The sequence below is a fragment of the Poecilia reticulata genome, chromosome 3 (genome assembly GCF_904066995.2).
Source record: "Poecilia reticulata chromosome 3, P_reticulata-male-v2, whole genome shotgun sequence".
NCBI classification, from domain to species: Eukaryota; Metazoa; Chordata; class Actinopteri; order Cyprinodontiformes; family Poeciliidae; genus Poecilia; species Poecilia reticulata.
Window position 1 is genome coordinate 31938824 of NC_088832.1, and position 26276 is coordinate 31965099.

Here is a 26276-nt window from a genome sequence, read left to right on the forward strand (position 1 = left end):
CTTCTTTGATCATAATGTTCCAGTAAACAACAAACGGTGTGCGTCGTCTCCACGCAGCCCACCGAGGAGACGCCTTCAGTTACGTAGCGGCTGAATGTGAAAGTTGAGTGGCAGGTTGAATCACAAAGGGGACTTTATCGCTGCAACCTAATTTTCACGTCAGGGTTGTTTTAGGCTTCGTGAATGCAAAAGAAGTCAGTGACAACAACAACAAAGCAAAACAATAACATTTATTTATTGATTCATACGTTATACATTTCATGATTTATTAGCGATATATTATTATTGGCAAAGATACTATAATCCAATTGCATTTCTATACATAAATACAAAATATGAGGTAGGGCCTCAATAATTGATGATGAAAATAAATAGATGCATTTTTCACATTTATGATATATATCTTCTATTTCTTTTACACATAACACACATTTTAAAACGTACTTTTATAATATATATATTCTCAATTTTTAAATTAAATGAATGTCATGGGATGTTGGAGGCACATATCTATATCCATAGGCAGCAGTGCCTCACATAGGACACACAGAAATATATGACATTACTCAAGTAATTAGAAATTTAACCTATGCACTCATAGGTCACACAATAAAGTGCCAAAAAGACACAACAGACATAACAATAGGAATACTGGTACCATATGAGACAGACAGCTATGCTGCGGTGTTAATTTTGAAATACATTTAATAATAATAACTCTACTTTTTCAAGAACATCTATAAGGCCAATGGTTACCTGAAGATGTGTTGTAACATATTGGCAAACATCAAAGAACAACTACATGTTAGATGGGTGGCAGTATCTGGACTTCCTATACGCACACGACACATTCCTCTTTAAACTTTTTACGTTTCAACTACGATCCCACATAAAGTACTCATTCTTTGGTTACTTACACTGCCTAGTGGTGACTTGCAGGCCAAGAGATTTATTCATATTTATATATATATGCGTATGTTTTTTTTGTTATCTCTAAACTGACGCCATCCCTCGATTTTGTATCTTTATGTTCAACTAAAGGTTCCCTAAAGTAAACATGCAGAGACTTATACTTCGAGAAGGAAACAGATAATTACACATGGACATTGAGTTATAGCAACACAAACTGCAACATGCAAGCTCTTCATTTGATATATTTTACAAATATATGTGGTTCAAACAAAACCCTAAGCTGATTTTTTTTTCTTCTCAAACCAAAGGCAAAGAATCCCTACACAAATGGTAACACAGGGACATAAAATATACACGTATAGGTTTCACCTCTGAGTAAAGTCATAAAGGGTTTTATCTTTAAAGTCTTGCAGGAATAAACTAAATGCCCTCATCAGACAACATTTGCTTTTTAATCTCTGATTAGAAGAGAAGACATCCATCGGAGTATTTTAGCTTTTTTTTGGGAGCAAATCTGTATTTAAAGTTAGCATTACAAAGCTAGCTTAGCGTCATAATAGGAACTGCTTGTAAATCCTCCTCGCTTATTTCTACAGTCAGCTCAGACCAGTCATGCAAACATTTGATTGACAGCTACGTGGAGATTGATTAAACATACAGAGACAAACACACACGCACACACACAAGCCAGAAACAGACATACATTTTTTTAAAATCACAGCTAGAGCTAAATGCACGACGTACTAAAAGGAACACAGTGCAGCGAGCAAGCTATTTAACATCTGTATATTTGTGCTCATTAATTGATTATGTTTTGCTTTCAAATAGCCTCGCAGTATCTGTGCTATTTTCATATCAAGGTCATGAAAAGACATGGCTTAGAGAAGTAGGAATAGAGAGCCTTAAACTTTTAGCAATTGCTTTTTCACCCGGCTAAAAAAAGACACTCCACCATTGAAAGCCTGCAGTGATAAAAGCATCTATTACGCCAATCAGGAACTCTGCTTAAGCTCAAAAAACATAAATCCGGTTGGTCCAAAGCAGAAATGACTAATTGCTTATAAGTAGGTGCATGGTGTTTCTTTTAAGTTAATAGGTTGGCAGCCCTCATTAGTGGCCTGCCGTGACATTTCAAGTCCGATCACCTGCAGAGCTGCACTCTTTTAATTTTTTTAAACCCACAGAAATCCACTTACAGCAGCTCAGCTATGCGGATGATGTCAGAGCATAATAATTCAAAGGAAACAAGCGCTAAATTTCACTAATGCGTCTGATTCTGACGGACCACGGTGGGACTGTGATGGGTCCAGAAAAGCTGCTAAAAGCCTTTTGCCGTTTACAAATAATAAATGCACCGCAGCAAACTATTGCACAGACCCATTTTCTCTGCGGTTCATTACAATCAGTCAAAAAGTTACTTTTAAATATGTTTTACAGCCTTCCATGGAGCGCACACCGGCATAATGACACCCTGCAACACAACTGTTCGAAACAGAGTGACTCACTTTGCATTTAAGCAAAGGGGAGCAAAAAATAAAAATAAAAAAATCAGGCTTCATGGAGGTTCTCCAGGAAAACAATCTTTCCCAGCTGGGTGTTCATTGTGATTAAACACAAAGAAGGCTCTAATTTTCCTTACGCTATTATTCCTGCAGCTACCACAGTAGTCTGACGAGTTTACCTGAGACCCTGTTTCAACGAGGACACACGGAGAGAGAGGCAACATGTTCCGAAATGACAGCGAGGTCTCCAATAATCTACCACTAACAACAAGAGACGACGTGAACGTCCTCGGGGGAGCGAGGCCTTTTTTCTACTCTAAATCTTAATTTGTTTGCACGTAGTAGTAGCTCCTATAGAGAGGATGTGACAAAACACACTTATTACTTGAGGATAGTCGGGATATTTTTTTTTTCCAGGACTGCACTTTGTACAAAACATTACATGTTGGCAAGAGTAACATTAGGGGACATTTACACACACAAACACTCTCACTCTCTGCCTTCCTCCTCTGGAGGTTTTATAGATATATATATAGATATATATATAACTCTAATAATGTGTATGCTTATATATTTGATATAGTTACTCTACTTATGTAACGTACATTGCAAAGATTTATATATTCATATATATGGCTTGACAAAGTCACAACACATACATACAGCATTTAATAGACATTTATGCACATAGAGGTCATCTTCGTCAACCTGAAAGGGTTAATTAATTGGCCAAGTAATCGCCAACGAAAATGATGGCTAGACTATTCGGATAGCTTTAAATTCACAGACAAAGCAACTAAACAAAACACAACTTAATGAAATAAGTATCACATTCTACCTCTCAGGTTCAGAGACAAAGAGAGTCCAAGCTTCTGCTCCAATGCTGAGTCGTTAAAGGCCAAAGTGAAACACGCAGAACTGGTAATCAGGATGCATTTGCCACTCTACTGGGACATAGGAGGCACAAATCACAGATATCATAATCTATTTCTGACAAAGCAAGAGCGACTGAGCTGTAGTGGATGTGACTATTAATACATACTGCTGGAAACGTGATAAAGCATACTAGGTCTATTTTTTTCAGATAGTATCTATAATTCAGGTGAAATTTTGTACACAGATGGACCCAAAACCAAGATCCCCAACCAAGCTTACTGAACTTCGTTTTTTTTTATCTTTTTTTCTGGAGTTTCATTTTCTTTTCGTTTTTTTTCCTGACTGCTTGCTTCCACCGACATGATTCGTTATCCCTACACAGAAATGAAATGCCACTCACACACACACACACTCACACACATACAAACAAACAAACACAACTCCATGGAGAACAGCTATAGTGAGTCTAATATTGCAAGTGCAATCTGAGTTGTGTCATTTTATGACACAATTTTTCTCTTGGAATGAGTTCCCTGGGAGGGGGGCTGTGGAGTAATCAGTGGTCATGTGTGGGAGGCAATGACAGCCCATTAACCGAGTACCAAGTAGCAGCAGGAAGAGCAGGCTCCACTTGGACAGCCGCCCCTCCCTAAGACAAGACGGGAAGAGGTGAAAGAAGAGGAAAAGCCTGTTTCCACTGCCGTGATAAAGAGGGGAAGCAGACAGAGTGAAGTACAAAGCGGGAGAAAAATCAGAGGAGGAGGAAGATGAGGTGGAGGACAAAACAGCCTGGAAGCAGGCGTCCACCCCACTCCAAGCGCCCCCTGCAAAACTTGGAAGGTGTTGCTTCCAGAGCAGCTGCTACTGATAGGAACCAAGCTGGAAGTCCTTTGGGGGCAGTTTGAGACCCAGGGAGCTGGTTCCTAATGGGTCGATCATGTTCTTGTAGCGATTTCCACGGTGCTTCATCAGGAAAGGCCCCCAGTCAGGCTGAGGGGAGCAGACCAACTTCAGACGCTGCAAGAGAAAACAGAGCCCGGTTAAAGCTTTAAGCCAGTAAATCGGGCCTATGTTAGCATTCTGCCAGATGTTTTATTAACTGTGTCCAATCTCATGGTACTGCTTTGAATATTACAAATTAGGGCTTATATGATATTAGAAAACCAGGTTCTGGTAAATCATAATGATAATATGAGTTGCAATAAATTCACATACTCCTATATTTCTCATGTGTCCTTTAAAAACACTCTTTGTGACCTTTTAGTGTTTTGGAAACTGAAGTTTCTGCTGCAGTTAGACTTTATCCAGCAGGCTGAATATCTTATTAATGTGTAAAGTGTGAATTCATGACACTTGAAATATATTCATCATCAGAATTTGCTTTCCAAGCAAATAAAGTTCCAGATATCAACTTTATACACACATACATAATCCATTGCACAATGTTTCACTAATGACGAAAAAACAGTTTAGCAATCGCTGTGTTTTCATTAAATAAGAAACGCAATTAAAATCACACGTAGATAAGCCATTAAAAAACATGCTACACCATCGTCCTCCCACCACTTCCTGTCGTCTTCTTTGTCGTTTCAGACAGTAGTAACATCTAGTTGACCACATGACTCGTGTGATGCGAAAAAATATGTTCCCATTGCAGCTTTGCGATATAAACTAAAAAAACGTGATCTTTTGCTCAATTTTCCTATAAAGCAAATTTATTTTCATAATTTTAATTTGTGTTATTCTATGGCTAATGGAAATGCAGATAGTGATTTACCTTTTCTGGCTAGTTGCCCACTTTTTCTCTCACATTTCAGTTAAAACACGTCACGTCTAAATGCTAGTAGCACAGACATGAAGCTGCATTTCTATTACAAACATGCAAAAACATTGTCAATATTCCACTAATGTAAAAAAAGCCCCACAATTTCACAATTGTGATGTTTCCACTAAATAAGAAACAATTAAAACCACGCATGAATACGTTTGTTAATGTCATAAGTCATTCAAAATTAATCATATCGAAACTAATTTTGATACGACTAAAAAACCTACACATTGCTCTATACAGCAAAAACTTTTTTTTTTCCGCAAAAATTGAAAAATTTATTTTCCTAATTCCAATTTGCGCAATTCTATGGCAAAAAGAAACACACTTAGAGATAATATACTGTATTGTGAAGTCCTGTTACATGTGGTGGCTTTCAAAATTATTAATACCACTTGAACATGTTTCATGTATTTTATGGGATTCTATGTGATAGACTAAAACAAAGTAGGACATATTTGTCAAGAGGAAGAAAAATGAGACATTTTCTGATTTTCTAAGTGTTCTTTGTACTTGTCTCAGTCCTCTGACTCAATACTTTGTAGAAGCACCACTTTCTGAAATTACTTTTGCAAATCTTGTGAAGGTCTCTCCAAGCTTTGCACATCTAAAAGTGGAAATTTAGCCATTTTCCTTTGCAAAATAGCTCAGGCTCAGTCAGTGGAAACAGTCTTTTAAAATAAACTTCAAGGACACGGACTCTCACATGAACACAGGTCTGATTTGACCAGACTCCACAGAAACAGGAATATGCTTTTATCCAAGCCACTCCATTGTAGGTCTGACTTTATGTCTGCAACAGAGAAATTTGTTCTCTCTCACACAAAGGACTAAAAAAATGTCATAACTCTGTTCTTGCAGCCCTGGGTTGATATTTCCTGTAGATTATTCTTGACACATTATCTGGGTTTAACCTTTATCTTTTTCTCCTGTGGTACATTTGCAGCTCATGGGACGTATGTGGACATCAACAGAGTTCTGCTTCTAACTTCTTGTGAAGAATGAAATATTTGGACAGAAGGAAATTTGTTATGAAAACCTCAAGTAAATAAAAAACATATCTGTTCTTTGAGACTATATATTTGCCGTTAGCCTATTAGACCCAGTGGAAGCTGCATTTCTACTATAGTATCAAGACTTTTTCAGCCTCTACTAGGTTTTACTTCATTATTTCCACATAATTGGCGCAATATTTTATGTAAATTATCTATGCTTTGAACTTCTCCATAACTGCCTCGGTTTGTCTTCATATCGTTTATTATTGTCATCCAACAAACGTCCAGTCTTTACAGAACGTCTGAAAATAAATCACACCCAGGTGGATTGTAGGTCTACCACATAAAGATGCAATAAAGTTCAATAGGGATCAATGAACTGCATATGCAGCAATAAAAAGTGAAATTCTCAGCGGCATGCAAGCACAATAAATTGGTTCAAAACTCAGCTGAATTTTTGTGCAGATTCTGCACATCCTTCCTATAGCGAGTTTTCTTTTGGATGTTTTTTCCAACGTTCAAGTCATTTATTACATCTTTTCAAACAGAATTAGATGTGTCACACTGATGAGTCTAAGCTGGCAAAAATAGGTAGAATGTAGAAAGGTGGAAAACATCACAATCTAATAGTTGGTTTTGGATTAAATAGAAGGATGTCGGAGACACAAACGTGCAGGAATAATTTGAGGCTGATGGCTAATACTAGAATGCCAGCTTTGTTGTAAAACAGCGATTGAAGTCTAAACCCGGTTGGTTGGAGGAATGTATAGAGCGTAATACGACAATCAAGAGAGAAAATGTAAGAAGGACTTAATTAATTAACTTAAGATCAGATGAGCGCTTGCGTTCATGGTTATTTTCCCAGATAACAAAAGTAATCTTGACGCAAAATCTGTAATTGATGCTTCTGTCAGCGATACTGAGAAAACAAAGCTGTTTGGACAAAAAGCCGCAATCATCATCATCCATTAATCAAAGTGTTTAAAAGAGAGTCGGAAGACTCCCAGAAATATGAACGAATTAATCCTCAGCCTGCATCTTGCCTCTCCATGCTAATGAGGGAAGGATGAGGCTATTGCTTTCCCAGTGTGTATATGTTTGTGTGTGCATGTGTGTCAAAAACAATAGACAATATCCTGCCGCAGTTTCATCTTAATTATTACCTCCACTACGGTGCCAGGGGCCAGGTGCATCTTAATGACAAACATGATGGGGATCCAGATTACCGAGCAAATAACCATGAGCCAGCCCAGAACCATGGACCAGGTGGGGTAGGTGTAGTCCTCGTACGTCATCCCTTTCCACTGGTACAGACTCAGTCCCAGGATGCCCTGCACAAAAAATGAACCTCTGGTTACATTTAACAACTTGTCGGTTGTGTAAAAATGTATGGACCTCCTGCATGTTATTGTTTATATCCGGAGCTTTCGCGCATGCGTTAAACACCGGAGGGCAAAAAAGAAAAACGATTCTTTTGCCATTCATATCCGCGATGCTGCGGTAGAACAATTAACTAAATGACACCTGGAGATGTAGGTGTGATTAATTTAGTGCAGTGCGCCACAGCAAATGGGAAAATAACGCAGAGAAACCGTTAAGAAAACAACTCAAACACACTTTTTTTCCCCCCCCCACTCACTTTCTATGTCGGCTATGCTACGCGTAGACTCGTTGCCGTAGCAACTGGCGACAGCGCCACCAAATGTATCAGGATTCAACACACCGAAAACATTCAAACACTTTCCACACAAAGAGCAGCACATTCAGCCCGTTAAAATGTTAAGTTTTCAGGCTTGATGTTTATTTTGTGATTATTAATAATAAGTGATCGCTGTGGTAAATTTGCTATTAGCTAATCTAAGATTAGCCATCGCTGCTATTAGCTAATCTAAGATTAGCCATCGCTGCTATTAGCTAATCTAACACAGCTGTGGTTGATTAAACACCTGATCTACTGATAATCTGTCAGAGTTGTCACATCTACATGCTAAGGTTGTCAAAGTCAAGCTAGCGTAACTGAACTACTTCCCTCGCTAGTTTTTATTTTTTTATTAATTAAAACTTTTACTGATCTTGTTATCTAGTTGTCATAGTGTAGAAAAGCACTGTGTCCCTTTTTGTGTCCCTTTCTTGTTTGCTCATAAGGTTTTATTCAAATGATTGCAGGATTTTTTGAGTTTTATTTTGGAGTTGAACATTTTCCGGATGATATTTAACTTTCCTTCGAATAGAAATCCCTTCATGTTCACAAAAAAGTCGGATCATGCTGAGAAATGTCAAAGAACAAAATAATCCAAGCATGGCAGCGAATCTACAAAGAAATAGCTGGAAAAAAAAAATCAAGCTGTTGCAACAGCCCAGTGAAAAAACAGACCTCAACTTGATTGAAATGTAGTGTTGAAACCTTAAAAGAACCAAATTAATATCTTCAAACCGCAGTGAACTGAGCCAAAAGTTAAAAAAAAAAAAAGAGTTGATCGAAATTCTTACTTAGCGACCTGAAAGGTCAAAGCAAAGCTCGGTTCAAGTTGCAGCAGCTGAAGTTGGTTTTACAGGGTATTGAATTTTGTAGTGGACTTATTTTTTCATTTTAGTTTAAAAAAAAATGATCGTGATTTAAGGAGTTGTTTTTTGCCCACATATTTACCAAATTGATGGTAGGTGTCAAGGCTGTTACAGCCAATAAAAGACAATTTCTCATCAAATGACCCAAGATTTTAGCACAAGAAATGGTTTTCAGTTATGTAACCTTACCTTTGGAATCTATATGATCTAAACAACTAGACCAGTGGTTCTTAACCTGGGATCGATCGAACCCCAGGGGTTCAGTTAGTCGGTCTCAGGGGTTCGGCGGAGCCTCTGCCACGGAGGTAAAGACACACTTGTGTAAAGTCGTGATGACGCCCCGCTTTGCCATCACTTGCTGCAGAGGATCACGTTACATTGCTTAGCCAATCAGATGATCACGTTACATTGCTTAGCCAATCAAAGGATCACGTTACATTGCTTAGCCAATCAGAGGATCACATTACATTGCTTAGCCAATCAGAGGATCACATTACATTGCTTAGCCAATCAGAGGATCACGTTACATTGCTTAGCCAATCAAAGGATCACGTTACATTGCTTAGCCAATCAGAGGATCACGTTACATTGCTTAGCCAATCAGAGGATCACGTTACATTGCTTAGCCAATCAAAGGATCACGTTACATTGCTTAGCCAATCAGAGGATCACGTTACATTGTTTAGCCAATCAGAGGATCACGTTACATTGCTTAGCCAATCAGATGATCACGTTACATTGCTTAGCCAATCAAAGGATCACGTTACATTGCTTAGCCAATCAGAGGATCACGTTACATTGCTTAGCCAATCAGAGGATCACGTTACATTGCTTAGCCAATCAGAGGATCACATTACATTGCTTAGCCAATCAGAGGATCACGTTACATTGCTTAGCCAATCAAAGGATCACGTTACATTGCTTAGCCAATCAGAGGATCACATTACATTGCTTAGCCAATCAGAGGATCACGTTACATTGCTTAGCCAATCAAAGGATCACGTTACATTGCTTAGCCAATCAGAGGATCACATTACATTGCTTAGCCAATCAGAGGATCACATTACATTGCTTAGCCAATCAGAGGATCACGTTACATTGCTTAGCCAATCAGAGGATCACGTTACATTGCTTAGCCAATCAGAGGATCACGTTACATTGTTTAGCTAATCAGTGCTACGGAGGAGCCCTGATTGAAGGAGCTCCACTCTCAGCAGGGATTTGAACTTGTGTCTTTATTTACTTCAGCAAAACTCACAGTTTTTACCAAATGGACTCTTTGCACCTCACAACTAATATAACTACATTACTAAATCAGAATACCGCAAAGTCTTTATTATTTATTATTAATTTTTCATTCTCTTAAGAATGTAGAGCTAATTAAATGATCTAAACAAAACCTTAAAGTGGTTCCAGTTTCTCTTGATGGCCAACCTGTTGAAACTGTGGCAAATTTTAAATACCTTCCTGGACAGTCGGCTCAACTGTGCTGAAAACAGACTATATTTTGAAGAACTGAGTCTAGTTGGGTCACCTATGTCTTGAATTTGGAGGGAAAAAAATGATATTTTATTTATCAGAAGGGTTCATTGAATGCACATATGAAACTGGTGGGTTCGGTACCTCAAAAAAGGTAAAGAACCACTGAACTAGATTATTGAAAAATAGATGTGAATATCTTTACTAGAAAAGTTGGCATGCAGGAAAGTGTTCACTTCCATGCTTTAGTGTTGCTGACCAAAAATAAAAGTCTGATCAGTTAACTTTTGCGTATGCAATGTCATCAGTGTATGCGCTTTAAATCTTGTTTTTGGGAAGCTAGATTAAAACTGTATTGATTATTGATTTACAACAGAACAGAAATAGAAAACTGACTTATTGAATTTTCTTCTATATGTCACTAATTATTTCTAAACCAAGACTGATTTATTTTACAGTGAGGTTTGGCTACCAGCTGAATTTAATCACTCAACAAAACATGATTAATGCGTTTTCCAAAATTAATTTAAATTAAATTGTTTATGTAAACATTGGATGAAAAATGAATGATTAAATCACAAAATGTTCAACACCAATGAGTAATTTCTTGCAAGTTTCTTATGCTGGGGGCAAAAACTGTTTCCTCTGCTCCATTTGCTTTAAAAATAAAGATGGAAGACAATGGAAAAAAAGTATTTCACATGTAATTAGTGTGTGAAAGAAAACACACACCAATCTAGCTTAAAATATAAAAAAAAACAATAGAGATGAAAGACAGAAATGGATCAGTTGCAGAAAATGAATCAACCCTCCAATGAGAGCAGCAGGATAAACATGCAGCTCCATTAGTCAGCATCACCTTTGCAGTGTTTTTTATTATGTTTATGTAAATTAAACATATTTATGCAGGCCAGGGTCCTGCTCAGACACACTAGTAAAATCTGTGCAAGGAAATTTACATCTTCAGCTGGACAGCTCAGCGAAACGGAGGCTGATTTCAGAGAAAGTCTGCATATTTTATACAGTTCAAGCAATTTTCCACCTAGTTCACGATGCTTAAGTAGAACTAAATTGTAAACTGCGGTGACAGACTTCAAAATAGGTATGTGTAGGTAGTTACAGAAATAAACATTTGAAGTGTTGGCTCGGCAGGAAAAGTAGGGAGGAAACAATTTTCAGCTTCAGTGTTTGGGGAGTAATTCCTCATCTGTTACAGAATGCAAATTATTGCATTTTTAAGGTGACGGATACAATGGGTGGAACTGAAAATACAAATGTCCACTAGTGGCTCTGTGTGTGTGTGTGTGTGTGTGTGTGTGTGTGTGTGTGTGTGTGTGTGTGTGTGTGTGTGTGTGTGTGTGTGTGTGTGTGTGTGTGTGTGTGTGTGTGTGTGTGTGTAGGAAAATGAGATGATCGAAAACAAACATACTGTCAGGATGGTTGGAGTCACAAAGGCCCAGCACACTCTCCAGAATCGGTTTGGCTGGAAACCAATCATCATTTCGATGTCCTCGCAAAACCTCTGCAGACCTGCGGAGGAGAGGAAAAAAACGGAAAGAGAGATAAAATCAAAGACGAGAAATGATGGGAAGATGGAAAGTGGAAACACAGACAGTGACCAGGGTTTGATAAGATCCCTTCAAAAGGACATCAGCAAATTTTGCGTGTGCGTGTGTGTGTGTGTGTGTGTGTGTGTGTGTGTGTGTGTGTGTGTGTGTGTGTGTGTGTGTGCGTGTGTGTGTGTGTGTGTGTGTGTGTAAAAGGAGTCAGATTCCTGGAGAAACTGAGGGAGCAGATGGCTTCATTCCTTCGTCTTAACTGTGAGTGACATGAAGAGGCAGAGTCACACAATCATTTCAATATGTCACCTGTGCTGATGCTCCGACAAACCGAGCCACCCTCTCGCTTGGTAACAGCCACCTGACACACACCTGAGTCCTGGGCACGTCGGCGGCTCAGACTTGGACATTACAACAGAGACCCCTTGTGGCCGCGTAGGGAATATCAGGAGACCAGCATGAAGGACAATGGGGCAAATCCCAATTTCCTCTGGAAGGCCAGCAGTAATCACAAAAGTCTCCCAGATGTAATTGGTGTCCCTGCTGAGGTGTTGGACTGTGCGTGTGTTCATGATGCCTCAGGCTGGACTAAAAACAAATAATAAGACCAAACAGTGTAACACCACATGTGAGTGCGTGCGAGGCGTTCACATCTACTGGCACCTCTGGTGAGGATGTGTAAAAAACACCAAAAACAGAGTCATGTTGTTTTCTTTAACACTGAAGACTTTTTGTTTTTTATTCAACCTTGAGAACATTTATTCCGTGGGAAAATAACCAATGTCACAAATATTTGTAACTTTTATTTTAAAAAATATTATTTTTTTACATACATACTGCTGCTTTAAATTAAACTTGACTTTTGTCAAGTTTGTCTTGCCATAATCCACGGTGATGACATTAGAGTTCATAACAACCATCACATATTATCTATGTCCTAATTAGCTGATTGGAGGTGTTGATAAGAAACAACTTTTCTGTTTTACCATTACAAACAAAAACATTTGGACTTTTATTTTATTTTGAAGGGCTGCACAGTGGCGCAGTTGGTAGAGCTGTTGCCATGCAGAAAGACCAGCCCCAGTCTTTCTGCATGGAGTTTGCATGTTCTCCCTGTGCATGCATGGGTTTTCTCCGGGTACTCCTGTTTCCTCCAACAGTCCCAAAACATGACTGTCAGGTTAATTGATCTGTCTAAATTGTCCCTAGGTGTGAGTGAGTGTGTGTTTTGTTGTGTGTCCTGTGTGTCTCTGTGTTGCCCTGCGACAGACTGGCGACCTGTCCAGGGTGAACCCCGCCTCTCGCCCGGTACGCTAGCTGGAGATGGGCACCAGCAACCCTCCCGACCCGACTGAGGGACACTGAGGGTGTAAGAAAATGGATGGATTTTATTTTGAAGTATGAGCTTATGCTACTAATGTACTTTACTGTAGCAACAAATACCCATTGTATTATTGCAGGAAAATGAGTGCAACTAAAAATGCAACTCTACTGCATTGAGTTTTCTCCGTTTGTCTGTTTTGAAAAGAAATTCTTAAACATATTGTTTAACTGTAAACATCATAAATGAACCATAAAAACAGTAGCGGTTGGTGCTGAGTATCCATTACAAAGGTGCATAAAATTGAGTCGATATTCTGAAAATATAATTTTGCAACTGCTGTGTTTCCATTAAATGATAAACACAACTGAAATCACATGTTTGTTCATGCAATAAGTAACTAAAAACCATGCAGCACAATCATCCGCCTACCACTTCCTGTCGTCTTCTTGTCTTTTCTGCCAGTAGTAACATCTGGTTGTTGATCACATGACTCATGTGATGTGAAAAAAAGTGTTTCCTTTGCAATTTTGCAAAATATCAAAAAAATGTTTTACTTAAAAGAATCGTGAATTGTTTTGGAAGTGGTGTGTTTCCAGTAAGAAAATGTATTTTTGTGATTCCAATTTGTGCAAACATATGGTGAATAAAACGCAGTTATAGATGATTTTTTTATTTTATTTTACCGCTACTCATGAAAATACTTAAACACACACAGAGGATGCATAACTAAGAAAAAAAACATGCACTGTGGTTTTGTTTTACACTAAAGGAAATACAAGATTGGATTCAAATTCACAATCTTTCATTCTTCCAACGCTGGAGCTTCCTGCTGACCTCTGACCTTTCAGAGTGGTTCCTTGGAGTGCAAAACCAAGCAGAGTAAGTAAAGGTCATGCTGCAGGTCATTTACTCACCATAGAGGTAGGAAATCCCAACCAGCTCAAAGATGGCGATGATAACCAAAGAGTAGGAGGCTGCGTATGTGTCCACCAGCTGCAGCATGTACATCCCGCTCTTTAAAAATCCACAGACAGTAAAACAAAATATATATTAGTAAGACAGTAGGGAAAATGTATTGCTTCAAGTAAAATAATAATTAACTTAAAGCAAGTTCCTATTTTTAGCTGAAAAGTTACATGGAAGTTAATATTGTCTTATTTCATTTGAATTCAGATACTTACACTAGAAAGTAAGTCAAAATTGCTTGGTCAGTTTTTGTGTTTTTGCAGTGTAACCTGTCATAAGTAGGAACTCGTACCTCTGTTATCATGGGAAAGCCCAGGATGAAGAAGGAGAGGCAGCAGACCAGGGTGAAGAGCGGTTTATGTTTCCTCAAGTACTTGGGGTACTCATCCGACACGGACGTCACGATGGTTTCGATGGTGGCAAACTGGGAACATTGGAGGAAGAGGAGAGTAAGGGAATGAGGAAGAAAAGCAGCTAATCTCAAATCTTCCCTGATCGTCTCCTTCTTCTGCAGAATCACCAGCCTGCAGCCAGCAAGTTTAACTCATTTAAATTCTAACAGCTGCAGCTGTTAGAATTTCAGCATCTAGTGTTGTGAAGCATTTGTCTTCATTTAGCCAATAAACTCTTTTTAAAGTAATTCAATTTACTTCCAAAACAGTTCAAAAGAACATTGATATAACTCTGAGAAGGAGAAGAAAACAAAAAAAAAAAAAACGAAGACTTTGGATCACAGGGAAGAGACCCGACATCATGTAGGAGTCAGCCTGGAGAAAAGCAAATATGACATAATGGTGAAAGAGCCCAGAGGAGAGCAGCAGCGCATGAATACATAAAACAGGGAAATTTAAAGAGGCTGGTGGTGTGAGGACATATGCATGAGAACACAGCGAAAACGCACCGACGCAGAGCTGGATCTGCCACTTCCCCGTTCCTCTCCATCCTCCTGAGCTCCCAAAACTAATTTCCTGTCAACATCCCAAGCCTATTACTGCTGAGCTGCTTCCTACAACAAAGCCCGCAGCCCTCTCCTCTGAGCTGCCACTGCCAAGGCAAAATAACATCATCATTTACTGTTTCCTTTGACTCGTGTCCTAATGTGCCACTGTGCCCTCTGCTCGCCTCAGGAGCATCGCTGAGCACTTAAAGGGGGCTGGTGCTGTACGTGTTTGCTCAGGATCACACTTGGAAAAGCTCTGAGCATTAAAAATAAAAGTGAAAAACAACATGCCAGAGACTGAAGTGTTTATTTAACGAAGCAAATCCAGTAAATTAGCAAAGTGACTCGAATTTTAGTCAAACAAACAGAATAAAAAACAGTTTTTATCCAAAAGCTGCTGTTGCCCTGAACACAGGGAATTATTCTAACATTCATTCATTCATTTACTTATTTTATTATTTGATTTTCTTATTTATTTACTTATTTATTTTTTCTTAACATCCCAGTTGTTTCTGTGTTTTTCCACCATGTTTTTTACATTTGAGATATTCTTATTTGTTATTATTTTATTCAGTTATCGAGAGTCGATATTTTTAAGTTTCGTTGTGCTTTCTTCATCAAGGTTCAATCCTGGGGTTCCTCTGGTTCTGGTTCTGGTCTGCATCCCCAGAACCAGAACCAAACATTCAGCTTCTACGCGCCACATATCTGGAACAGACCTCCAGAAAACTGCAAAACTGCTGGAACATTTAAATCAAGACTAAAAACCATTTGTTTAGAGCTGCCTTAACTTTTTATTAATTCTCATTCTTTTACAACAGTTATATAATGATTATTGTCTCATTGTTTCCCCTATTGTTACGTTTTTGTCTCGTAAAGTACCGTATTTTCCGCACTATGAGGAGCACTGCATTATAAGGCGCATAGAATAGACGCTACAGTAGAGGCTGGAGTTACGTTATGCATCCACTAGATGGAGCTGCACTAAAGGGAATGTCAACAAAACAGTCCGACTCCGGTCAGCGAGGAGAGCCTTCCGCGTCTGGGCCGGGGCGTGGCCGGACGATGGTCAGTCACCCTTCTCCGTTCGCGCACAGCATGTTCATGGAGAACGTGGCGCTAATTGACCTGCAGATGACCTGATTATAGATGATGGTGGGTAGATAGGTCAGTCAAACTTTATTAATAGATTACAAACCAGCGTTTTGACAACTATCCCAGCATGCACTGCGCGCTTCTTCTTCTATGGGGGAAAATGAAGTCGGCAGCTGTTTACCATAGTTGCTAGACCTGTTGTGGCTCAATATTGGTCCATATAAAAGGCTCACCGGGTTATAAGGCGCACTGTCGGCTTTTGAGGAAATTGAAGGTTTTTAGGTGCCTTATAGTGCGGAAAATACGGTACTTTAAACTGCCTGAAATTAACTGAACCAATAAACTAAAGTTGACTTGATTTTTGTGACATCATCAAAAAGTCAAAAATAATCAGCCAAAGTGCAAGTCTGGTTCATCCCTGGGTGAAATCTATCAAAGATGAACACCTTTCACGTTTATCTTTTCAAATAATTACAATAAAAAAGATAATTTTTGCATTTGAGATTAACGATTTAAATGTTTTATTTTCATGACACTTAAACGTCACGCGAATGATTGAAAAATAAAGGACATAAAGTTGATGTTTACAAATGAACATAAATGATTTTAATGCTTTTTAAAAACTTTTAGATCTAATTAGTTTGACTCGTTCTAATCACAGACAGACAGCCTTTGTTCAGCTTCCTGGAGAGTTTGAACTCTCGAGCAGACAGACGCAGCGGGACGCAGCGGGACACGGGGAATTATGCTAATTGGGTCAATGCCTGCAGTGTTTACACATCACTGGATGTTACCTGCACAGTTGAAGGTTTATTCTGGAGCAAACAAGTCAGGAGATTCATGTGATTGGCAGGAATGTTGATTACTTAGACATTAATTCAAATTCAAACAATAAAAAAAAGACAATTCATATACTTCTCTTCTAAATTCTGTTATATTTAATGCATTTTTGCATGTTGATAAATTTTCTGGAAATCAAAAGTTGAGTGAATCATTATAATATTAGTTTTAAATGTTTTTAAATGCAGTGTTTATATATTTAAACATTTAAAAAACACACTGAAAAGAATAGATGCAAAAGCTTAAAGAAGAAATTGTATTTCAATAGACTTAAAAAGTTTTTAAAATTCTTTCTCTTATGGCGTTACAATTTTCAATGTGTAAACTTCTACATTAAATTATGAGCATTTGTGCCATAAACTTGAAGAAAAAATAATAATCTGTTTTAATCCATCATCCAATGTTTCACATTTAAAAATCACTAGAACCATAAAGGGAGATATAAATGTCAGAAGATTATATAAGAAGAAATGAAGAAATTTTAATAAATGTCTAAACTGTGAGGAGCTTTTATTAGGACATCAATTCTTTTTTTATTATTATTTTATTTTAAAGGGAGTTGTAAACAGTAGTTCATGAAATTCCTACATTTTTGTATCCTTTAGATGAAAATATTGATATTAGTCTTAACCTTAAAGTTTGTTTGTTTGTTGTAGAGCGGGGGGGTCCAAAGAGCGGCGCAGGGGCCATTTGTGGTCTTTGCAGTGATTTTGTGTGGCCACCAACTGCAGTTCAAGAATAATACAAACTTGTCTTTTAATTAGGGTTAAATTATTACCAACATAATTTTCTTACAGTAGAAAATGTCAAGTACAACAGAAAGTATTTATCTTTTTATAACCAAACTTTTATAACAAGCAGAGCCACATTGTTTATGCCGACTTTTACTGAAAAGTCAACTTTTCTGTGCCTGGATCAGCTTTTGTTTAATTTATTAAACTCGACTAAATATAACAAGTGTTTTGAAAGAAAGTGACTCAAATCTTTTTCTTATAAACAGAGTAAATTTGTTCTACAAAAAACAACAACAATCAAACAACTTTAATTTGTTGATTTCATCTTATCATCATAATTTTTTTACTTATTTTGTCCTGACAAAACGTTTGGACATCCCTGCTGTAGAGTTATCACTGTAAATTACATAATCTAATCAAAAATACAACTTTTTCACACAAATTAAAACATTTTCACACATTTATCATAGTAATTTGTTGGTTATTCTGAGGACATATAAACTGTAAGAGTGCATTGTATATAATATCACATAGTGGGGGGGAAGCAGCAGTTACCATGGTATCCAGTCCAAGAGTCAGGAGCATGAGGAAGAAGATAATTGCCCAGAAAGGAGACAGAGGGAGTCTGGTCAGAGCTTCAGGATACACCACAAAGGCTATGCCTGGACCTGAAATTAATGCACAAAAAACACATAGATATGCTTGTTTTCTACTCATTATGGACACAGATGATTAAAAGGCAGAGAAACGTGAGAAAACAAGTTCAACAAACTTTAAATTCTAACAGACATTTAACACTGGAACTGGAAGACATTTTAAATCCCCAAAACAAATAAACAAAACAACACGATAAATAAAATTAAGAGCCAGACTGAAGATTTTTATCATCCAGTATTTGGTAGACAGAGAAAAACTATAAATGGTGCAAATGGACATTATTTACCACGTGATTAATTGATGTATTATTGCTTATTGGGACAGGCTTAGGGCTGCACAGTGGCGCAGTTGGTAGAGCTGTTGCCTTGCAGCAAGAAGGTTCTGGGTTCGATTCCCGGCCCCGGTCTTTCTGCATGGAGTTTGCATGTTCTCCCTGTGCATGTGTGGGTTTTCTCCAGGTACTCTGGTTTCCTCCCACAGTCCAAAAACATGACTGTCAGGTTAATTGGCCTCTCCAAATTGCCCCTAGGTGTGAGTGTGTGTGTGCATGGTTGTGTGTCCTGTGTGTCTCTGTGTTGCCCTACGACAGACTGGCGACCTGTCCAGGGTGACCCCGCCTCTCGCCCGGAACGTTAGCTGGAGATTGGCACCAGCACCCCTCCCGACCCCATTAAGGGACAAGGGTGCAAGAAGATGGATGGATGGATGGATGGGACAGGCTTAGTTGTCTTACCTTCATCTGCCACTTTCTCTATTGGCACCTTCAGTTCTTGAGCCATGAAACCAATAACAGAGAAGATGACAAATCCAGCAAAAATGCTGGTCGCACTGTTGGTGCACGTCACTATGATGGTGTCCCTGCAAAAACAAAAACAAAGGAGGGAGGCCAGATGCAGCATAAGCACAAAAAAAAAGCATATGTTGAACTAGTAAAAGTATTTTTATATTCCAAATACATGCTGGTGCATGATGTAGGTACAACAGTGCCCTCTGGTGACAAGACGAAAAACTGCATGTGAATCTAAATTATGGTAATACAAAAACTGAGCACTAGATGGCGCACGATTTTAGAAAAAAAAGAAACATTTTTGTTGCTTTTTTCTTCTTCTGAAGGCCATCTAGTTGTGTTTATCATTTACAATCAGTAACATGTAGTAAACAGGAGTAGTTTAAATGAAAGAAGCAGTGCGCTGCGGTGGCTAAAAGTGATATTTATTGGGATATTTCTACCACACAGACAGATACAGCATCATGCATCTGAGGTGTCAGGGTTAATAGGTCTGACAGACGCGTAGTTTACCTTTTAAGTGTTTACCTGTAGCAGTTATTGTGAAACTTATTGTAGGAGGAGAGCGTAATGAGGCCTCCCCAGGCAGCCGACAAAGAGAAGAAGATCTGAGTAGCTGCGTCTTTCCACACCTGAGGAGCAGGAGAAGAGTTAAACGAAGGCGGATTACTGGTCAAAACTGATTTTATTTTTGTTTCTGTTTGGAAGCTGTAATAAAAAAAGGAGCTCTATGTACCTTTGCATCGTTGAGTTTTTCCCATTTTGGCGTGATAAAGTACAGGATGCCGTCGGCGGCACCGGGGAGCGTCACTCCTCTGATCAGCAGGATGACCAGCACCACATACGGAAACGTGGCTGTGAAATAAACCACCTGAAACATGTGGGGAAAGTAGCAAAATTAAAGTAATGCAATGACTAGAAGAACTGTTCAAAATCAAACCAAATTTTATTTGTACAGCAGATTTCAGCAACAAGACAGTTCAAAGTGCTTTACATCATAAAAATCAACAAATGAAACGTTTCCAAAGTGCCATCGTTACACATTAAAATGTTGGTTAGTGTTTCATTTACTATTAATCAAAAACAAATCCAAACAGGTGAAGTTTTAGTCTAGATTTAAAGGAATTCAGTGTTTCAGAGGTTTTATAGTTTTACAGACGTTTGTTCCAGATTTGTGTGGATTTTAGTTGATATTTAACAACATTTTTGATGTTTTTAAATATTCCGTCTCATATTTCTGCATGTAAAGCACATTTAACGTTGACTAAATAAAAACTAGAAGAAAAAAAATAGTCTTTTTGTTTGGACCAGTTTGAACTAAGTTCACATTTGCAAAGACGTTGTTTCAAAAAAGTCAAACAATATAAAAGCACTTATTTCTATTGGAGGTTTGAATAAGTTTTTAAAATTAAATCTTGAAGTTTGATGGTTGGACAAAAATGAAGGTTCAAGTTGCTCAATAATTTTTTCTGATTACATCGTACAAGCCGGATTAATTAATTAATAAACTTGTTTATGTATTTATTTAGAACCTGATAGCAGTATAAAAATAACAGGCATGAACAAGGAATGCAAAAGACACATATTTTTTGTACCACAATAATCCTAACATGGTCCAAAAGGAATAAGAAGGATACTTCCAAACAAAAATAAATCTCAATTTTCTATTTTTTGAGTTTCTGAGTTTCGCTGTTGACAATTTTCTATTTGATTTCACCAAATATTACAGTAGTGCCCATCTGGATAGTTATATTTTCTAGTGAAATTTCACCAGGATCGTTATGTGACCCTATAAAAACAGATTTCCTCCTGGACTCTAACATGATTACTGTCACCAACATCATGTCAGCCGTGAGATTCGATTCACTGCAGCAGACTCAACGTGTGAGGCTGTTGCTTTTTTTCCTTTATAAATCTAATTAAGAATGTTTTTATTATTAAAAGGTGAGTTATTAGGATGTCATTTTATTTTTTTAAATTGCCTATTTTACAGTGTAGATTTCACCTGGATTTAGTGTCAATTTTGGCTGTGTTGTACTGACCCGCTTCAACCACTAGGGGGCAACATAACACAATCAATCTATCGTCACATCCGGACGAAACTTCGGTGTTTGTGCCTGTATAACAAATCAATAGAGCCTGATTTATAGAGAGTTACACATTTTTAACAGCTAAAATGATAAATTTACAGCGTTTTTGTAAATAAATGCCCTTAAATCACCAAAAGTAAAGAGATTACTGTTTAATCTGTAACTGTCCTCAGCTGTTACAGATTAAACCATAAAATGTTTAATAGTATATTTGCTGTGTGTGTTTTTACTTTGCCTGATGACTTGATCCCTTTGGCTAACGAGGCGTAGACGATGAGCCAGGCCAGGAAGAGGCAGCCTGCCAGGGGCCAGCGGACGTCTCCCGGATATTCAATCCCTTTGGAAATGTGCAACACATTGTACCTGCAGGAGGAAGGCGAAGCGTTAAACTCAACTTCAACACGAGATACATTACATTAAAACGTCTATTATATGTTATTTACATGCAGAGCTAAAGGAAGCCACAGACTGACTTTCATCAAGTTTCTCATAAATCAGTTCAATCCAGTAATCTGGAAACAATCAGATGTCGGTTTTCTTAACTAAAATATGATTGATATGTTTACTGTATTTGACACTGCTGCTGACGTCCAAACACCTTAAAACTTTTTGCAACTTAAAACCAAAAGTTTCAGTGTACTTTTGGTAGAGCGTCGCTAACTGAACGAAAAAGATACTCTTCCATATTTTATTGTTTGTTTTTACATTTACAATCCTGAAAAACTGTACTTTTAATTCTATATCAGAGTAAAAAGTTAGTTCAGGCCTTTTTATTGTGATTCAGTGCAACAAATTGTCTTCAGTAATGATAAAATGTCTAGTGTGTGTAGTAAGAAGTTTGTTACAGAACAAACAAATAGATCAGATGAGAAACGAGTCAGTCCACATTTTTACCTGACAGACATTCTCCACAGACACCAAAGGGTCTGCAAAGGATTGAAATATGTGACACACATTTTGTATTTTTGTCAGCCTAAATTATTTGAATCCATGTAAAACTTTACTTTAAATGATCAGTCATTTCATAGTAAAAAATTGCATGATCAGATGGACCAAAATATAAAGTTAAGTGAAAATTTTGATATAAATAAAAATAAAAACTGCAGGTGTGTGTCTGTGTTTGGTGAATTTTTGGTAAAAACATGTTTATGTTTTTCATTTAGTGGGTAAAAAACTTTACTCAAGTAAGAATAGAGATACTTTTAATACTTCATAACAAAATTACTAAAGTAAAAATACTCCGAAAAGAAAAATGTTTCAAAAATAATATTAATAGTGGGTAAATAGTTAGGCTGAAGATTAGTCTGAGGCACAGAAAACAGATTCAAATGACATTTTCTGCTTATTTAGTTTTAAATTTGACAGGATTTATGTCTCAAACTGATAAAAAACAACAATATAAGAGTGAGAATCTTATAATTTAACCCTGGATTTGGTGATTTCCCTCTCTGATAAGACCAGGAATGAACAGACAACAGAAACCAGACAAACTTTGCAGAGAAAGTGGAAGCGTTTATTAGAAAACAGACTCACTTGAAGTATTCCTCACTGGGGCTGACGTAGGTCTTGTTGCCGTCCGCCGTCATGTTAAGCAGCTTTGTCAGGTTTCCCACGGCGTTGGCGGACAGACAGAAAGTGGAGTTCTTGATGGAAACGGGGTTTCTGTCCCGCAGGATGCAGGAGTCTGTTCCAATCAGAAATCAACACATTTGAACTGGCAGAGATGCACACAGGCCTGCAGTTTGCTTCGTTTTCACGCAGCGTAAAATGGGAAAATGGTGTAATTTGCAGGGAAAGAAGGTTTCTGCAACACGGAGTCGATGTTGTGAAGCACTGAAAGTCAGAAAAAAGTTTGATTCATGTGTTGATCCACTGTACGAACCTTAATGCTTCCGATTCCCAACTTTTATGCTTAAACTTTAGGTTTTTGCTCTATGAGATCACAGTTCATGACGGTTTTTATATACAAATGGCAACATGCATCCAAGACAAAGTTTCATTTTAGCCTTTAAAACTGATAAATAAAAAAATATCCCAACCAAAAGCCTGATATCCAACAAGATTTTAAAGCACTGTGAAATGTGTAAGAATAATTTTCAGATACATTTTGAAGTTATGTGATGAGCAAATTACACAGCAAAAAATAATTTGGTTTATTTAACCTGCCATAAAGACAAGAAAACTGTCATATTTTCAATGCCAAAGTTCCAAACTAAATATTTAATTCACCAGATAAATACTTTGCTTCCTAACTACTTACTTAATTCAGTTTACAAACTAAATATTTAGCTTGTTAGTTAAATACTTAGTTTGGAGCTCTGGTATTAATAAACACATGAATTAAATGCTGAAAATGTGACATTTTTTCACTATTACAGTCCAAATAATCCAAATTACTGCTGATAATTTTTTACTGTATAACAGTAAACAGTCGAGTGCACCGAGCAAATATTGGACAGACTGTATATAACTCATAAATACATCGATTTTTGACAAAGAACAGATGTTATTTGTCTGTTTCGCCAGCAGAGGTCAGTGTCGGGCTCACTGCAGCACTGCAGCAGCCCAGTCCGTACAGTAAATTTGTCAAGCAAGCAGTTTTAGTGCTGAATTCACAGAATCGCTGAGGGCAAATATTACAGAAAATATAACCAGTTTTCACGATTATTCGACGCAAAACGCTGTTAAACGACTCAATGTTTAATTCCTGGACTTTTCTGTAAAAGCAAAACGCAGTTTTATGAATAGTTTCTCTAAGAATCGCGATGCCACAGCTGTGCACTGCATTTTTAAAACCATTAAAATATGTATTTACTGTAGGATTCAAAGCAAATTCCGTTGAAATCTTGAACTCCGAATAATTTGATGTGTCTCACGGAGGCCTCCCGTCCATGTCCTCATCAGCCGGCGTCATTAGAGACGCACCAGACATGAGTGAGCAGCTCTTCATTTGTCACTCGCTGCAGAGATCGCAGGTCAGGATTCATTATACTGCAGGACACCTCGGCTGAGGGAGTCATGACGCATTGCGCATTGTGGAGAGAGAACGAGAGGCAGAGGGGGGCTTTTGGTGAATGTGTGTGAGTGTGTGAAGGTGTGTGTCTTACCTAACAGCAGCATGTCTTTGTCCTTACATTCCAGCGTGTTCCACTCATTCCTACAGTTAGCCCATGGCAGTGAGCCCTTCAACGAAGCGAACAGGTAGTACAGTGTCCAGCACATTATAATGTTATAGTATATGGCTATCAAGACAGATATTATCAACATGGCAATCCCGCAACCTAAAATAAATAAATGAGACGAAATATATACATTACTCTTTAGAAAATTTGAGAAATAGTTGTTATTATTGTTTCATTTTTCTGACTTATTTTTTTTTTTGTTATTATTATTTTTTATTTGCTTTTTATTAGTGGCGCCAGTTTACCTTGGAGAGCGGGAATGCATTTCCAAACTGACACGGGCCCCTGGCTGGCAAACTGGCCCAGAGACACTTCCAGCAAAAAGATTGGGATCCCAGCGATGCCCAGCATGGTCAGATAGGGAATCAAAAAAGCACCTGGGGAGAAAATTACACAAATTAGAGAATAAAACCCTCAGCAGGGTGAAAAACCTGCCTCTAAATGATCAGATTCACTGAAAGGTTAGGTTAAAAATGGCATTCCTGTCATTAAAAGTAAAAATCAAGCAAATATTTTTGACTGTTTTTAATGTAAATAGAAGGTGGTGTTTATTTTTTTTTTCAATGCTATTAAAATAATTTCCCGACGTTTCATGTTTTGCGTTGTTTTAAGGCCTTCAAGTATATTTATTACATTTTATTTTTGCAAAGAAATATAAATCTGATCATTTTTCCCGTTTTTTATTTGATGCATAACATAAACCTCAACATAATCTTTTGAAATCATGATTTTATTTCTTTTTTTCTTCGGTTTCTGAACTCTTACCTCCACCATTTTGGAAGGCAAGATAAGGGAACCTCCACACGTTTCCCAGTCCCACCGCGTAGCCAACCATGGACAGAATAAAATCCAGTTTATTGGACCAGTTTCCTCTGGCCTTATTCTCATCTCCCCCCTCATCATCATCATCATCATCAACAACAACGTCCGCCTGAGAGGAGAAATAAACTTTAGATCATTCTCTAAATGAAATGAAAAATAAAACTAGATTAAACCGAACCCAAAATAACCAGTCGAGTCAATTTATTCATAAAATATATTTACAAACAAAAAGAATTGAGCAAAGTGTGCAACTTGGGAGAAACTGGCAGAAAATACATCGATTTAGACAATATATATAAACCAGACACGAGCAGAAAGAAGATATTTTTAAAGGGGGTTTTAGCTTCTTAAATAATTTTGATAAAATACATGTTCTCGTTTTAAATGGGCACAAAAACATGTTGTGTATGTTCTGCAAAAACTTAAAATTAGCGGATTTTCTATCAATTTGATGATGGGAGATTTTAAATATTTTCTATCTTCAGCTGCATTTATTTACAAACATCTTTCCGCCAATAAAGCACAAATTTTAGGTGCAGAGACAAAAAAAAAAAAAAAATCCGACATCACGCAAAAGCAAAACTAATGAAACAGAATCTAAATGTAAGTAAAATCTAGTGTGCGCGTGAGAGAGGGATGTCCCCTCGCGACAGGTTGTGATCCGCAGTCTCGTGCTCAGCGCAGCCTGTCTGGCGGGAAACACCTGGGCTGTACCAAGTGCGTCTGCTGGGATCCGGGATCACCGCCAAATACCGCGAGAGTTAGGAGTCAAATCCTGCAGTCCAACCCGCTTCTGGGGTTTTAACCGCGAGCAAAATCAATTATAATACCTTAACCGAAACAGATATGAATTTTTATAAAGAGGAGACGGTTATTGAAAATGGCGCAGAAGAACAGAAGAGACAGCAACCTCTGTTTGACGTGTATCTTTTTTTTTTCTTTTTTTTTTTGCTGACATAAGCAAGATTTAAAGTTTGGCATGCTTTAATTAGATGCACAAGGAAAGAATAATTAAAAAGAAGCAACCGGAGCATGCACGATTACAGCATTTACACAAATTGAAGAGTTTGGTTTTGTAATACGAAGTAAATCAAATTTGACTGAAACACGTAAATAAAAACCC

General features: G+C 37.8%; 1 protein-coding gene across 2 annotated transcripts in view; it reads right to left on the bottom strand.

Moving 5' to 3' along the window:
* Window positions 1–212: 212 nt before the first annotated feature.
* The window catches only part of slc6a5 (solute carrier family 6 member 5), a 28124-nt gene continuing 2060 nt past the window's right edge, over window positions 213–26276 (bottom strand). For both annotated transcript variants that reach the window (XM_081605465.1, XM_081605464.1), the window contains 14 exons: window positions 25097–25262; window positions 24577–24708; window positions 24257–24430; window positions 22683–22833; window positions 21380–21512; window positions 19796–19930; window positions 19588–19691; window positions 19006–19130; window positions 18171–18283; window positions 14299–14430; window positions 13955–14054; window positions 11587–11687; window positions 7277–7444; window positions 213–4307 (listed from right to left, as the gene is read on the bottom strand). In XM_081605465.1, coding sequence (XP_081461591.1) covers window positions 4152–4307; window positions 7277–7444; window positions 11587–11687; window positions 13955–14054; window positions 14299–14430; window positions 18171–18283; window positions 19006–19130; window positions 19588–19691; window positions 19796–19930; window positions 21380–21512; window positions 22683–22833; window positions 24257–24430; window positions 24577–24708; window positions 25097–25262 — 1890 coding nt within the window. In that variant the 3' untranslated portion in view covers window positions 213–4151. The remainder of the gene's footprint in view (window positions 4308–7276; window positions 7445–11586; window positions 11688–13954; window positions 14055–14298; window positions 14431–18170; window positions 18284–19005; window positions 19131–19587; window positions 19692–19795; window positions 19931–21379; window positions 21513–22682; window positions 22834–24256; window positions 24431–24576; window positions 24709–25096; window positions 25263–26276) is intronic.